Source organism: Neoarius graeffei, chromosome 8 (genome assembly GCF_027579695.1).
Source record: "Neoarius graeffei isolate fNeoGra1 chromosome 8, fNeoGra1.pri, whole genome shotgun sequence".
NCBI lineage: Eukaryota > Metazoa > Chordata > Actinopteri > Siluriformes > Ariidae > Neoarius > Neoarius graeffei.
The window spans coordinates 76,606,238-76,620,333 of record NC_083576.1 but is presented as its reverse complement, the minus strand read 5'-3'; the positions used below and the strand labels follow the sequence as shown (position 1 = coordinate 76,620,333).

The following is a 14,096-nucleotide window of genomic DNA, read 5'->3' as shown; positions in this document are numbered from 1 at the left end:
AAAATGTTATAGGAGAGACTCAGTGCTGTTTTACTGGCAAACGGAGGTTGGACAAAGTGTTAAACGCAGGGGTGCCAATAATAGTGGCACATGTGATTTTTGTTGAAAATAATTTTCTTGATGATGGATTTTTTTGAATGAATTTATTTCAATTAAAAGTTGGATTTTTCTTATTTTTTTCAGTGTGAGATGAAGTGACTTTGCCAAAAGGTGGATTATTTTTTTAAAACCCTTTTAAGTCATTTTGACAAGGGGTGCCAATAATCCCATGTATGCTCAATAAAAATGTTGTTTTGTAGAAGTCAAGGACAGGATAGGATTTATCTTCTTCTGGTTGTTGAACTCTGAATGAGGAACTGTTTTTCCCAGGCGCCTGAGCTACTGACGACCCTGTACTGTCACGCTGTTGGTGATTATGGATTGGCAAATATAATCCAGCTATGTATTGTTCATTGAACGAATGAGGTTCAGACTGCTTGATGAACTGTTCAGTGGTTAGCATGAGACTTTTGGCTGGTTCTACTTTGTGGTTTTTCTTTGTGAGTAGAGACAGTTCGAGGAGAGTTTGAGGTGCATCTGAAGGGCAGAAGACAGGACCGTGGTAACATCGCCTGCTACAATGATTCAATGATTATGAAGACTTCTAAGATTAACATTTATGAAATAGCTCAGTTTCGAGAATTGAAATGAACATTTTCAGGAGATAAAGGAACGATGCAGGATTGTTCTAGCAGCCTGCACTTTCCTCTGTGCATCGGTTGATTTTGCAGGAGAACTGAAGTCATTTTTAAACTTGCTTTATTTCTTAATTAACATGTTATTCAATTACATTTTCGGTTTTACCAACCTTATATCGTGACTCGTATTGGCAGCTAATTGCTATTAAATATTATACTTATCGGCCTATTCGGTTTTTAGCCGTGTTGAATTTAGTTCGTTTGGTCCACGGCAGGCGTCGCTTATCCGCACGATCTTCACGAGACTTGAAGTGTCAGCGCCGCCATTTTGAAAACTGTTTTCCAAATGAATTATTGCACAAAAACGAGTTTAAATGACGATTACTGCCTACTTTTTTCAAACTTTCCTGATTGCTATCAAAACAAGCAAAACTTCCGGCTTGATTACATCAGCATTCGAAAGAGGGCGCGCGCGTCTTTTGACAACGTTGGCAGATGTCGGTCACTTTGATTTCCGCTGTACGTTTTACTTCCGTCCTACGATGTCTCGCACAGGTCTCAACGAGTCTCGTTTACGGCCACCGCTTTGACATATGGACTGATATATTACAGAGCATATTTCAGACACTCATAACTTGCTATAGCAGTGACAAAATAGCGATCAAACATGCATTCCGATATTTAATAAAATGGGATAAATAGAATTTTGATAATAAAAAATTTGCCTTTAGTTCCCCTTTAAACAAGAAAAGAATGGCAGAATCCTACAATTGCACAGTGGATGTGTCCTGCAACAAGACCATGATCCAAAATATGAAATTCCACAGATAAATATTTGGAAGCAAAGTTTTAACCCGATCATCTCAACCTGCAGACATTATCTAACAAGATAATGATGATGGGGGGCTATTAAACCACACAGGATCACCACTGTTGGCATATATCTGTGTATATATATATATATATATATATATATATATATATATATTCCAAAAAAGTTGGGACAAAGTACAAATTGTAAATAAAAACGGAATGCAATAATTTACAAATCTCAGAAACTGATATTGTATTCACAATAGAACATAGACAACATATCAAATGTTGAGAGTGAGACATTTTGAAATTTCATGACAAATATTGGCTCATTTGAAATTTCATGACAGCAACACAGCTCAAAAAAGTTGGGACAGGGGCAATAAGAGGCTGGAAAAGTTAAAGGTACAAAAAAGAAACAGCTGGAGGACCAAACTGCAACTCATTAGGTCAATTGGCAATAGGTCATTAACATGACTGGGTATAAAAAGAGCATCTTGGAGTGGCAGCGGCTCTCAGAAGTAAAGATGGGAAGAGGATCACCAATCCCCCTAATTCTGCGCCGACAAATAGTGGAGCAATATCAGAAAGGAGTTCGACAGTGTAAAATTGCAAAGAGTTTGAACATATCATCATCTACAGTGCATAATATCATCAAAAGATTCAGAGAATCTGGAAGAATCTCTGTGTGTAAGGGTCAAGGCCGGAAAACCATACTGGGTGCCCGTGATCTTCGGGCCCTTAGACGGCACTGCATCACATACAGGCATGCTTCTGTATTGGAAGTCACAAAATGGGCTCAGGAATATTTCCAGAGAACATTATCTGTGAACACAATTCACCGTGCCATCCGCCGTTGCCAGCTAAAACTCTATAGTTCAAAGAAGAAGCCGTATCTAAACACGATCCAGAAGCGCAGACGTCTTCTCTGGGCCAAGGCTCATTTAAAATGGACTGTGACAAAGTGGAGAACTGTTCTGTGGTCAGACGAATCAAAATTTGAAGTTCTTTATGGAAATCAGGGACGCCGTGTCATTCGGACTAAAGAGGAGAAGGACGACCCAAGTTGTTATCAGCGCTCAGTTCAGAAGCCTGCATCTCTGATGGTATGGGGTTGCATTAGTGCGTGTGGCATGGGCAGCTTACACATCTGGAAACACACCATCAATGCTGAAAGGTATATCCAGGTTCTAGAGCAACATATGCTCCCATCCAGACGGCGTCTCTTTCAGGGAAGACCTTGCATTTTCCAACATGACAATGCCAAACCACATACTGCATCAATTACAGCATCATGGCTGCGTAGAAGAAGGGTCCGGGTACTGAACTGGCCAGCCTGCAGTCCAGATCTTTCACCCATAGAAAACATTTGGCGCATCATAAAACGGAAGATACGACAAAAAAGACCTAAGACAGTTGAGCAACTAGAATCCTACATTAGACAAGAATGGGTTAACATTCCTATCCCTAAACTTGAGCAACTTGTCTCCTCAGTCCCCAGACGTTTACAGACTGTTGTAAAGAGAAAAGGGGATGTCTCACAGTGGTAAACATGGCCTTGTCCCAACTTTTTTGAGATGTGTTGTTGTCATGAAATTTAAAATCACCTAATTTTCCTCTTTAAATGATACATTTTCTCAGTTTAAACATTTGATATGTCATCTATGTTCTATTCTGAATAAAATATGGAATTTTGAAACTTCCACATCATTGCATTCCGTTTTTATTTACAATTTATACTTTGTCCCAACTTTTTTGGAATCGGGGTTTTGTGTGTGTGTGTGTGTGTGTGTGTGTGTGTGTGTGTGTGTGTGTGTGTCACACTTACTTCTTCAGTTTGCCCCAAACCCCAGTAGCCTTCATTACATTTTCTTTTTTAATCTGAAAAGTGCTTTCTTATGGAATATGCTGCTCAGATACAAAAATTTTTTTTTCCTGTTCATTTAATTTTCCTAACATTTAATTTTGTGCTGGAAAATGAATGAACGTTTGGGACTCTGAAATGTTTTTGTACAAACTCGATAATGTAGAAGTCATGAAAAAGAAATCTCTAACAAAGTTTGTATGGAAAAAAAATATATAGGGTGCCTATATATATATTAGATTAGATTTCATCAAAATCCGTTCACAACTTTTTGAGTTATGGTGAGACAAACAAAGGGAGATGAAAGCATAACCTCCTCCAGTACAGTCGGAGGAGGTAAATATAATATTTGACCATTTTTATAGCTTGTATGAAGTAATTAACATTTGTGGAAACTGGCATGGGTGTGCAAACTTTTGCTTTCAGCAGTATTTGAGCTGAGAGCTGGAGGAAGGATTTGTCCTTGAAAGATATGACCATTCTAGAGTATTCTATAAAGCATTCGGTTTGACACATTTTATGTTTTTGTTTTTTATAATTATTATTATACTCCCGTTCCGAAGGAGGGGGCATAAACTGGTTTACCTCTGTCCATCCTTCTGTATCTCCGTCCGTCCGAAACACCCTTTTTCTCAGCAACCACAAATCATAGCCACTTGGTACCAAACTTCAGCTTGGGGTTCTATACCGTGTATACCATTTTCAGGTCTGTCCCACATCGACTTCCTGTTTACCGACTGAACGTATTTACGAAACGCATAGCGTGGATTTACAAAATTTTTGTAACACTTTTCTCAGCAACTACAAATCACAACTGCTTGATATTTGGTACCGAGCTTCAGCTTGGGGTTCTATACCGTGTATACCGTTTTCAGGTCTGTCGCACGTCGACTTCCTGTTTACCGACTGAATGTATTTACGAAACATATTGGGTGGATTTTGACGCTATTTCAAGAAGCAAAATCTCATCTCATTCTCATTCATCTCTAGCCGCTTTATCCTGTTCTACAGGGTCGCAGGCAAGCTGGAGCCTATCCCAGCTGACTACGGGCGAAAGGCGGGGTACACCCTGGACAAGTCGCCAGGTCATCACAGGGCTGACACATAGACACAGACAACCATTCACACTCACATTCACACCTACGGTCAATTTAGAGTCACCAGTTAACCTAACCTGCATGTCTTTGGACTGTGGGGGAAACCGGAGCACCCGGAGGAAACCCATGCGGACACGGGGAGAACATGCAAACTCCGCACAGAAAGGCCCTCGCCAGCCACGGGGCTTGAACCCGGACCTTCTTGCTGTGAGGCGACAGCGCTAACCACTACACCACCGTGCCACCCAAGAAGCAAAATGCTATTTCAAAATGACAGTTTACCAGGATGCTGTTTGAAATCCCTGGGGAGAGACACTTCTCTTTATTTATTTGTTTCAGGGTTAATTATTTGTTGAGTCAACATTCATAATAAGTGTCCTGTTCCTTCGATTGCTTGCATTCTGATATAAGCGAGAATGGGGGGATACATAAGTGAGCGGTAGCTCACAGTTGATCTTGTTTTGTTTCTTTTTTTTATCAAACAGAGCATCTATGAAACAAACTCTCTCAATACCAAACTATGCGCATACTGGTACAGGAATTAATAATCGAAAGAAAAAAAAACCCATACAATAGTTATAAAAATCCTGTTAACAATCTGTGAAACATTTTGAAAGAATAGAATAAAGCGTCACGAATAACCAGAGGAGCACAAGCTTCGTCACGGAACCGTCCTGCACCACTTTACCACAGAACCACTGTCTGCTGAATGCTATCATTTTGCTGACAGCTTCAGACTGTTCATTACAAGACAAAATGTTCTGTGCAGGAAGAAGACGGCGTGTGTGCTAGTACTTGCTCAGGCAGGTTGCAAAAGGTTATCGTTTCCCAGCAGGTTCTTGTGGCCAAACAAACCAAACTCTGTTTGGATGGACAGGGATGAGTGCTCGCTGCTGTTGTCTGTCCAAACCGTGTTGTGATTGATCTGATAATGGACCACTATCGGGCTCAATGACAGCGATAATGCATGGGTGTGTGTGTTTGTTTGTGTGTTCAGGCTCACCTGGTGGCTGCGTTCGAGCAGAGCTTGGGCAACATGACAATCAGATTGCAGAGTCTAACCACAACAGCAGAACAGAAGGTAAGCGTGTTTTGACAATTATTAATACCACAGAACTGATGGATTCTTGAGTCTCAATCATACAGTACTGTGCAAAAGTCTTAGGCACAGGTAAATAAATGCTGTTGACCAAAAATGGCTTAAAAAGGAATGAAATGAAATCTCATCTCATTATCTCTAGCCGCTTTATCCTGTTCTACAGGGTCGCAGGCAAGCTGGAGCCTATCCCAGCTGACTACGGGCGAAAGGCGGGGTACACCCTGGACAAGTCGCCAGGTCATCACAGGGCTGACACATAGACACAGACAACCATTCACACTCACATTCACACCTACGGTCAATTTAGAGTCACCAGTTAACCTAACCTGCATGTCTTTGGACTGTGGGGGAAACCGGAGCACCCGGAGGAAACCCACGCGGACACGGGGAGAACATGCAAACTCCACACAGAAAGGCCCTCGCCGGCCACGGGGCTCGAACCCGGACCTTCTTGCTGTGAGGCGACAGCGCTAACCACTACACCACCGTGCCGCCCTGAAATGAAATCTTTCAATATAAAAAAAAAAAACACTATAAACAGTAATCAGTAAGCCATAATAAATGAAAGTCAATATTTGGTGTGAGACGACCCTTTGCTTTAAAAAGAAAAAAAAAAATAGTAGTCTCAGGTCCAGTGAGTGCAGTTTTATGCGGAAATGAGCTGTAGGTTTTACTGAGCGTCTTCCAGAACCAGCCGCAGTTCTTCTGGACACTTTGACTGTCACACTCGCTTCTTCATTTTGCCCCAAAACCCCAGTAGCCTTCATTATGTTTTCTTTTCTAATCTGAAAAGTGCTCTCTTATATCATATGCTGCTCAGATACAAATATTTGTTTCTGTAATATTTAATTTTGTGCTGGAAAACGAACGTTTGGACTCTAAAATGTTCTTGTACCGACTCGATAATGTAGAGGTCGTCAAATAGAAATCTGTAACAAAGTTTGCATGGGGGAGAAAAAAAAACCCTAAAAACGTAGGGTGCCAAAACTTTTGGAAAGTACTGTGTATTGAGCGTTTTGTCGGAGGAGTCTCCAGCGTCAGAGCTTAGTCACGAAAACAAAACTGGACATTTATGTTTTCCACAATGGGAAAGTCTTCAGGAAAAAGGACTTTGCTTGCGCTTTGAGGTTTCTCATTATTATGGAAAACAGCGGTCTCTGTTTATTTATTTGTTTTCATTTGTTTGTTTTGTCTTATTTAAAGGGACCGGCTCACCCTTCCCATGCTCCAGTTCGTTGTTTTTGTTTACATACAGCCGCTGCATTTTGAAAGCACATGACCGCGACTCTGTTAACTTTCTGTACAGCAAAACCAACGTATTATTTGCTCTTCGTCATCCCTAAAAAACCCATCTCGAACTTTTTCTTTCATCGACGTTTCAGACGTGGAAGCTTTGAACAAAATATGCTTTATCGTCTCTTTCCTTCCTAACCGCCCGTGAGACTGCTGAGGCCAGCTTTAATCCATTACAGCAGAATAACCGTACAAAAGCAAACTGGATCGGTTGAAAGAATTAAAAATATTGATAGTCTGACAAAGTATCATCAATTTCACGTTACTATTTAAGATCTGCAGCCTAGGATGTTGCCGAATTGTCGCGGATTGTTTGTGGAATATCGCTGACGTTGTAAATGGAGACTCGCTACTTGGTGCAGAAGATTCTCGGAATGGTGAGTCTCATTCAAGAGAGGAAAAAAAAGAGAGGCTGGTGAGAGAACAAATATTTCTAGCTGCTATAACATTCCATCAACTTTATTTAACCAGGAGAAGGAGACTCATTGAGATTAAATATCTCTGGGTGGTTAGCACTGTCGCCTCACAGCAAGAAGGTCCGGGTTCGAGCCCAGCGGCCGGCGGGGGCCTTTCTGTGTGGAGTTTGCATGTTCTCCCCGTGTCCGTGTGGGTTTCCTCCGGGTGCTCCGGTTTCCTCCACAGTCCAAAGACATGCGGTTAGGTTAATATGGGACGGCCTTGGACTGAGGTGCCCTTGAGCGATGCACCTGACTCCCAACTGCTCCCCGGGTGCTGTTAGCATGGCTGCCTACTGCTCTGGGTATGTGTGTGCGCTCATTGCTCATGTGTGTGTTCACTGCTTCAGATGGGTTAAATGCAGAGAGGAATTTCACAAGTGTGTGATGAATAAAGTTGTGCTTGCTTTCTTTCTTTCTTTTCCAAGAGTGTCCTGGCCAAGACAACAGCATGAAACATTTAAAAAATGATCAATTTTTGAAACATCCACAACTAGATATACACTACCGTTCGAAAGTTTGGGGTCACTTTGAAATGTCCTTATTTTTGAAAGAAAAGCACTGTTCTTTTCAATGAAGATCACTTTAAACCAGGGCTTTGAACCAGAATTTTTTTCCTATTGGTTCGTTCCGAACAGAAACGGAATTTTAACGTTTCCGGTTTTGGGTTCCACCATTAAATAGACGTTCCCGAACCGGTTAGAACAAAAAAAATTTCGTTCCCGGAACGGTTAATTACGTTCCCTGTCAGCTGTTTAACAAATGGCTATAAAATTATGTCTCTGTCTCATCCAGCTTAAGCCAAATGTAGGCTAATTCTATTACAACCTTCATTAAATAAGACAAGAAATAATTCAAAACAATTATTATTTCAAATGTTGGCGATTTGGATTCTCAGTATGTCTTCCCATCTACACAAACAGAAAAAGTGCCAAAAATGAAAGATAATTCGTTTAGTGTGTTACCAAAGGCTAGTCAGGCCCTATAGAGGGCTACCGCATGACGTCACCGCGCCGCGAGATTTTGTTAGGCGCCATATTGGAAGACCAAGTACACATCTATGCAAGTACATACATACATAAAACAAACTACACCTGAAATGTAGCCAGGACCGGTTCTGCCCTAATCTGGACCCGGATGCAACATCGCGCAACTCCCCCCTAAAAAAAAAAAGTCTAAATCAGGACAACCATCACATAACTATAACTATAAGCATTTTATATCAACTATTTTAACTAAATGGGCTATAATAAATAAGCCTGCAGGCAGCCACGGCGGGCTGCCTCAGAAAAGTAACCATTCAATGACACAACTTAAAGCCTGCAGCCACGGCGGGCTGCCTTAAAAAGTAACCATTTGTCCTACCTTAAAACTCGTTTTGCATTTTCTGCCTCCTTTTTTGTATTTTCGACCCTCCGTTTATTTTCTTTCCTTTTCTGAAAACCCGATTTGTGTCCAGACATTTTGTTCTGCTACCAACGAACTAACTCGTCAGGTCTCGTCTCTCGAGTCCACGATGATTCCCGTGGGAAGGGCAACAACTGATACATTTTTACAAACAGCCAATAGGGAGGTTGCAACGTTCAGGCTCTTCTTTGCTCAGACACTCAGTAATGCACTTACTCACTTATTATCACATGGAGACGTGATAGTAGTCCACCTTCCCGCTCTCTCCATTCAGTCAGCGAACGTCACACAGGAAGTGAACCCCAGCGGGTCATAGAAACTTGCGCAGGAGAAGAATGACTTTTTTATTTGTAGGCTACGGAAACTTTGAGGAACGAAATAAAAACCGGTATTAACCAGTTACCATTATTTTTAATAAGCGTTTCTGTTCCGGAACATAAAAAATAATAAAGTTTCTGGTTTCGTTTCTGTTCCATGTGAAATAGAAAAAGTTCCCGGTTTTCGTTTTCATTCCTTGAACCGGTTCAAAGCCCTGCTTTAAACTAATCAGAAATCCACTCTATACATTGCTAATGTGGTAAATGACTATTCTAGCTGCAAATGTCTGGTTTTTGGTGCAATATCTCCATAGGTGTATAGAGGCCCATTTCCAGCAACTCTCACTCCAGTGTTCTAATGGTACAATGTGTTTGCTCATTGCCTCAGAAGGCTAATGGATGATTAGAAAACCCTTGTACAATCATGTTAGCACAGCTGAAAACAGTTGAGCTCTTTAGAGAAGCTATAAAACTGACCTTCCTTTGAGCAGATTGAGTTTCTGGAGCATCACATTTGTGGGGTCGATTAAATGCTCAAAATGGCCAGAAAAATCAGTACGTTTACATGCACATCCAAATCGAGCTGCTGTTGGTAATCGAGCTAAGGGTTCCAGCAGGGGTGCCAGAGAAATCCAATCCTACATGCACACAAGGAAATCGAGCTATTGTGTGAGGTACATTGTGCACCCGAGCCACAGGTGGCGCTACACGCCCCATCGTGTTGGTACACTTCCGGTTGTCGTCATGAAGAAGAGCTATTCAAGAGTGTAAACAAAGTTATCAGTTCCGTGTTCTCCATTGCGCGTTTTTCTCCCCTCCATGAATTTTAATATATTCAACTCCTTAAGCTGAATGAGCATGAACTCTGTCTCCTCATTGCTCCAGAAGTGTACGTTTCTGCTCGCCATTTTCTCTTCTCCGTTTGTTCCTCCTGACCTCTTCTGCTGCTCGCTACTACTGTTGTCATGCCGATGGTCTCATCACTCGTCACTTCTGGAAGGGGCAGTGCTGAAGTAAGTAGCTCGACAGGGTATACATGCACTAAGTAGCTCGGCTAAAATCGCATAATCTAGGTCGTGTAGCTCGATTACGAGAAATCAAGTTCGGTTCAATTTCAGCCTAGCTAAGGTGTATCCATGACATTTAGAACTTCGATTTCAGTCGAGCAACGGCAGAAATTCGATTTTCTCTAACGCACTCACTGTCTTGACTATATTTTCTATTCATTTTACAACTTATGGTGGTAAATAAAAGTGTGGCTTTTCATGGAAAACACAAAACTGTCTGGGTGACCCCAAACTTTTGAACGGTAGTGTAGCTGTATCCAAGTCATTCAAAATCCCTTTAAAAGTGTTCAGTGAAACCAGCTCCTGAAGGTTTAGGTGATTCTGCAACTGGTTCCAAGTAGATCGAGCAGTGTATTTAAAGGCCAGTTTCCCCAGTTCAGTATGGACTTTGGGGATCGTAAGAAAGAATAAATCCTTTGAGCGAATATCATAACTTCCTGTACATTTTTTATTGTATATACGTCTGTCGATAACAAGGAAGAAGTCCATGGACCAGAATTAGCATAAACATAAAGCTTAACAGTAACTAAGCCAAGAAGCCAACCCTTACAAAAAAGAAGTTTATTCAAGTGTGCTTCTAGTATACTTCTTTGAAACTAAAAATAAGAGCGTGTTCTTTCAGTTTACTTTTTATTTTCTTATCAGCAGAGGTGGACAGTAAAGAAGTACATTTACTTGAGTACTGTACTTAAGTACACTTTTTGAGTATCTGTACTTTACTTGAGCGTTATTTTTTTTGGAAACTTATGACTTTAACTTCACTACATTTGAAAGACAAATATCGTACTTTTCACTCCACTACATTTCTGTCAAAGTCCTCGTTACTCGTTTCTATGAAGCGGCTTTGAAAGTGGATGCTTTTTTCTTTTCTTTTCTAAAATGTGATTGTTTTTTTTGCCGCAGATGACTCTGAGACAGCCGATCAGTAATCACTAGGGTCACGTCACATTCATAGACTGTATAAAATCAAGATCCGTGATTTCTCAACAGCATTATTTGAACACGATCAGTCGATGGCAGAATGGAAGGAGGCGAACCCATTGTTTCAGTTTTCTGAAAGGATTAAAGATACATTTCGTTTTAAATGTTTGTTTTGTTTACCAAAAACGAACCACATCACGGCCTACAAAAACTCTCCGTCCAACCTGCGGAAGCATATTGAGGTATATAAACATTTTATTCCAAGAGAAAGCTTGCAACAAAGTTGTCTGTGCTTTTAGAGCTAGCGATAACGTTGCAAACATAGCTATGCAGTCTGGTTAGTCAAATGACTTTCTATGGATTTGCCCCCCAAGTTGCCATCGCCTTGTCCACAGCTAACGTTAACACATAGCTAAATAACTTGGACACTGTTAGTTAGCATGTAAAAACAGAGTTACGCTAGCATGAATAATGTTAACTTATCTGAAGTCCTTTCAGAAATATGTTTTAGCATAATCTTGCCAAATAAACAGAATGTAGAAATCTTTCTTTTCTAGTAACATTAGCTACCCAATATGATTTTGAGTTTGAAAAAAGTTTGCTAGCATGTCAGGTGGCGCGTCACTGACTAGCTAGCTTAACGTTAAACCACCATGATGGCACAGCATGCATTCATTTTGTGAATTCACATTTCTGTCTTTGGTAACGGCATTAGGTTTTGTAAGCGTTGTGGCAATAATACAACAATGCGTTGACAGAAAGTGTGCTTTTAATACTTAAGTATTTTTAAAAGCAAGTACTTCAGTACTTTAACTTAAGTAAAAATTTGACTGGACAACTTTCACTTGTATCAGAGTAACATTTGACCAGTGGGATCTGTACTTTGACTTAAGTAATGAAGTTGGGTACTTTGTCCACCTCTGCTAATCAGAGATGTATTTAATAAAGTAATACATAAGTATACTTGGCTTATACTGAAAAGTGTATAGAAAAGTCTAAGTATATTAAGTTTATACATAAACTTTTGATCAAGATATACTTAACAAAAGTGTAATAAAGTATTAAAATATTTGTGCCTTATGTTTAAGTGTACTCGCCCTGTAGTTGTGCTTCAGCATTGTTGACTCTGTGGTTCCATATTCTTCTTCTTTTTTTTTTTTTAATTTCTCCTGAGTGGGATAATAATTTTTTTTAAATTTATTTCTTTTTCTTTAGAGCTTGGATGCCAATTTCAGTTGTCGTTGGCATGTTTTTATACTTTGGCATTTAATACAATGTTACTTTAAATTTTGATTTTTAAAGAAAATGAATATGTTCTTCATCCTGAGCATCTGTTGTTATTTTGTGAATTCTTACCTTTATAACTTCATTGTAACTTAAGGTACAAAACTTAAGTTGTCTACTGGTAGTGTGCATGAGGTAAGGGTTAGGGCACGAAAACTAATAGTATACCTAGAAGGGTAATTGCAGTATACTTCAAAACTAAAAAGTGGACTAGATGTATATAACCAGTAACTAATAGTATATTTCCAATATGCTATAAAGTATACTTTTATCAACTAAAAAGTGAACTAGAAGTATAAAACAAGTAAACTCATCGTATATTTCCAGTATACTATGAAGTATGCTTTTGTAAACTAAAGAGTGGACTACAAGTATAGAACTAGTAAACTATTAGTATACAAGTTTACTTGTGGTATACTTGCAGTACAAAATAAAAAATACTATCTGTATACTCAGAGTTTACTTCTCTTGGACTTAACTTTCTATAAACTAAAAGTGGGCCAATTTAGTCCCAAGAAGTATTAGATTAGTTTACTTAAGTAAACTAATCTAAGTACATTGATATCAGTACATTGTAAGTACATTGATATCAGTATACTCAGTACACAAAAGTATACTTAAGGAAATATACTTTAACTTTACTTCAGTATATGAAAAAAATTAACTTGAAGTATACTTCTTTTTGATAAGGGAAGCCTTTATTTATCACACATACACTCAAGCACACAGTGAAATTCGTCCACTGCATTTAACCCATCTGAAGCAGTGAACACACAAGTGAGCAATAAGCACACACACATACCCAGAGCAGTAGGCAGCTGTGGGTTCGGTGCCCTTGCTCAAGGGCACTTCAGCCCAACCTCAGGCCATGGCTTCCCCATGTGAACATGCTTCATGAATGTTAACAACATTAAACATAACTGTAATCGATCAAAAAAATTGTGTTGATATTTAATTCATTAAAATTTTAATATTTGGATGATTATTGTGCTATAAGAAGAATAAAACACTTCGGGTATGCTCTTACTGAGAGGAACTTAACCTTTTAACTTTGGATTGCATCAAAGCACCCTGTCGGTGATTATTTTCCTGTTGCATTATACCCTGGAGTGTGTTTTCCTTACTTGTCCATATGCATGTGTAACAGTATACATAGTGCTCACTCATGAAGCTCGAGTTAAAGGAGAACTGAAGTCATTTTTAAACTTGCTTTATTTCTTAATTAACGTTATTCAATTACGTTTTTGGTTTTAGTAATCTTATATCGTGACTCGTATTGGCAACTAATTGCAATTAAACATTATACTTATCGGCCTATTCGGTTTTTAGCCATGTTGAATTTAGTTCGTTTGGTCCACGGCAGGCGTCGCTTACCCGCGCGATCTTCACGAGACTTGCGCGAGACTTTGAAACGTGAAGTGTCAGCCAGGTGTCAGTGCCGCCATTTTGAAAACTGTTTTCCAAAGGAAATGTTGCACAAAAACGAGTTTAAATGACGATTACTGCCTACTTTTTTCAAACTTTCCTGATTGCTATCAAAACAAGCAAAACTTCCGGCTTGATTACGTCAGCATTCGAAAGAGGGCGCACGCGTCTTTTGACCATGTTGGCAGATGTCAGTCACTTTGATTTCCGCTGTACGTTTAACTTCCGTCCTACGATGTCTCGCACAGGTCTCAATGAATCTCGTTTACGGCCATCGCTTTGACATATGGACTGGTATATTACAGAGCATATTTCAAACACTCATAACTTTCTATAGCAGTGACAAAATAGCGGTCAAAAATGCATTCCTATATTAA

At 39.7% G+C, this 14,096-nt stretch overlaps 1 protein-coding gene across 1 annotated transcript in view; it reads left to right on the top strand.

The window, feature by feature from the left end:
• Window positions 1–14,096, top strand: part of nav2b (neuron navigator 2b) — a 342,800-nt gene that overhangs the window by 279,668 nt on the left and 49,036 nt on the right. The window contains 1 exon segment of the mRNA XM_060926744.1: window positions 5,449–5,532. Coding sequence (XP_060782727.1) covers window positions 5,449–5,532 — 84 coding nt within the window.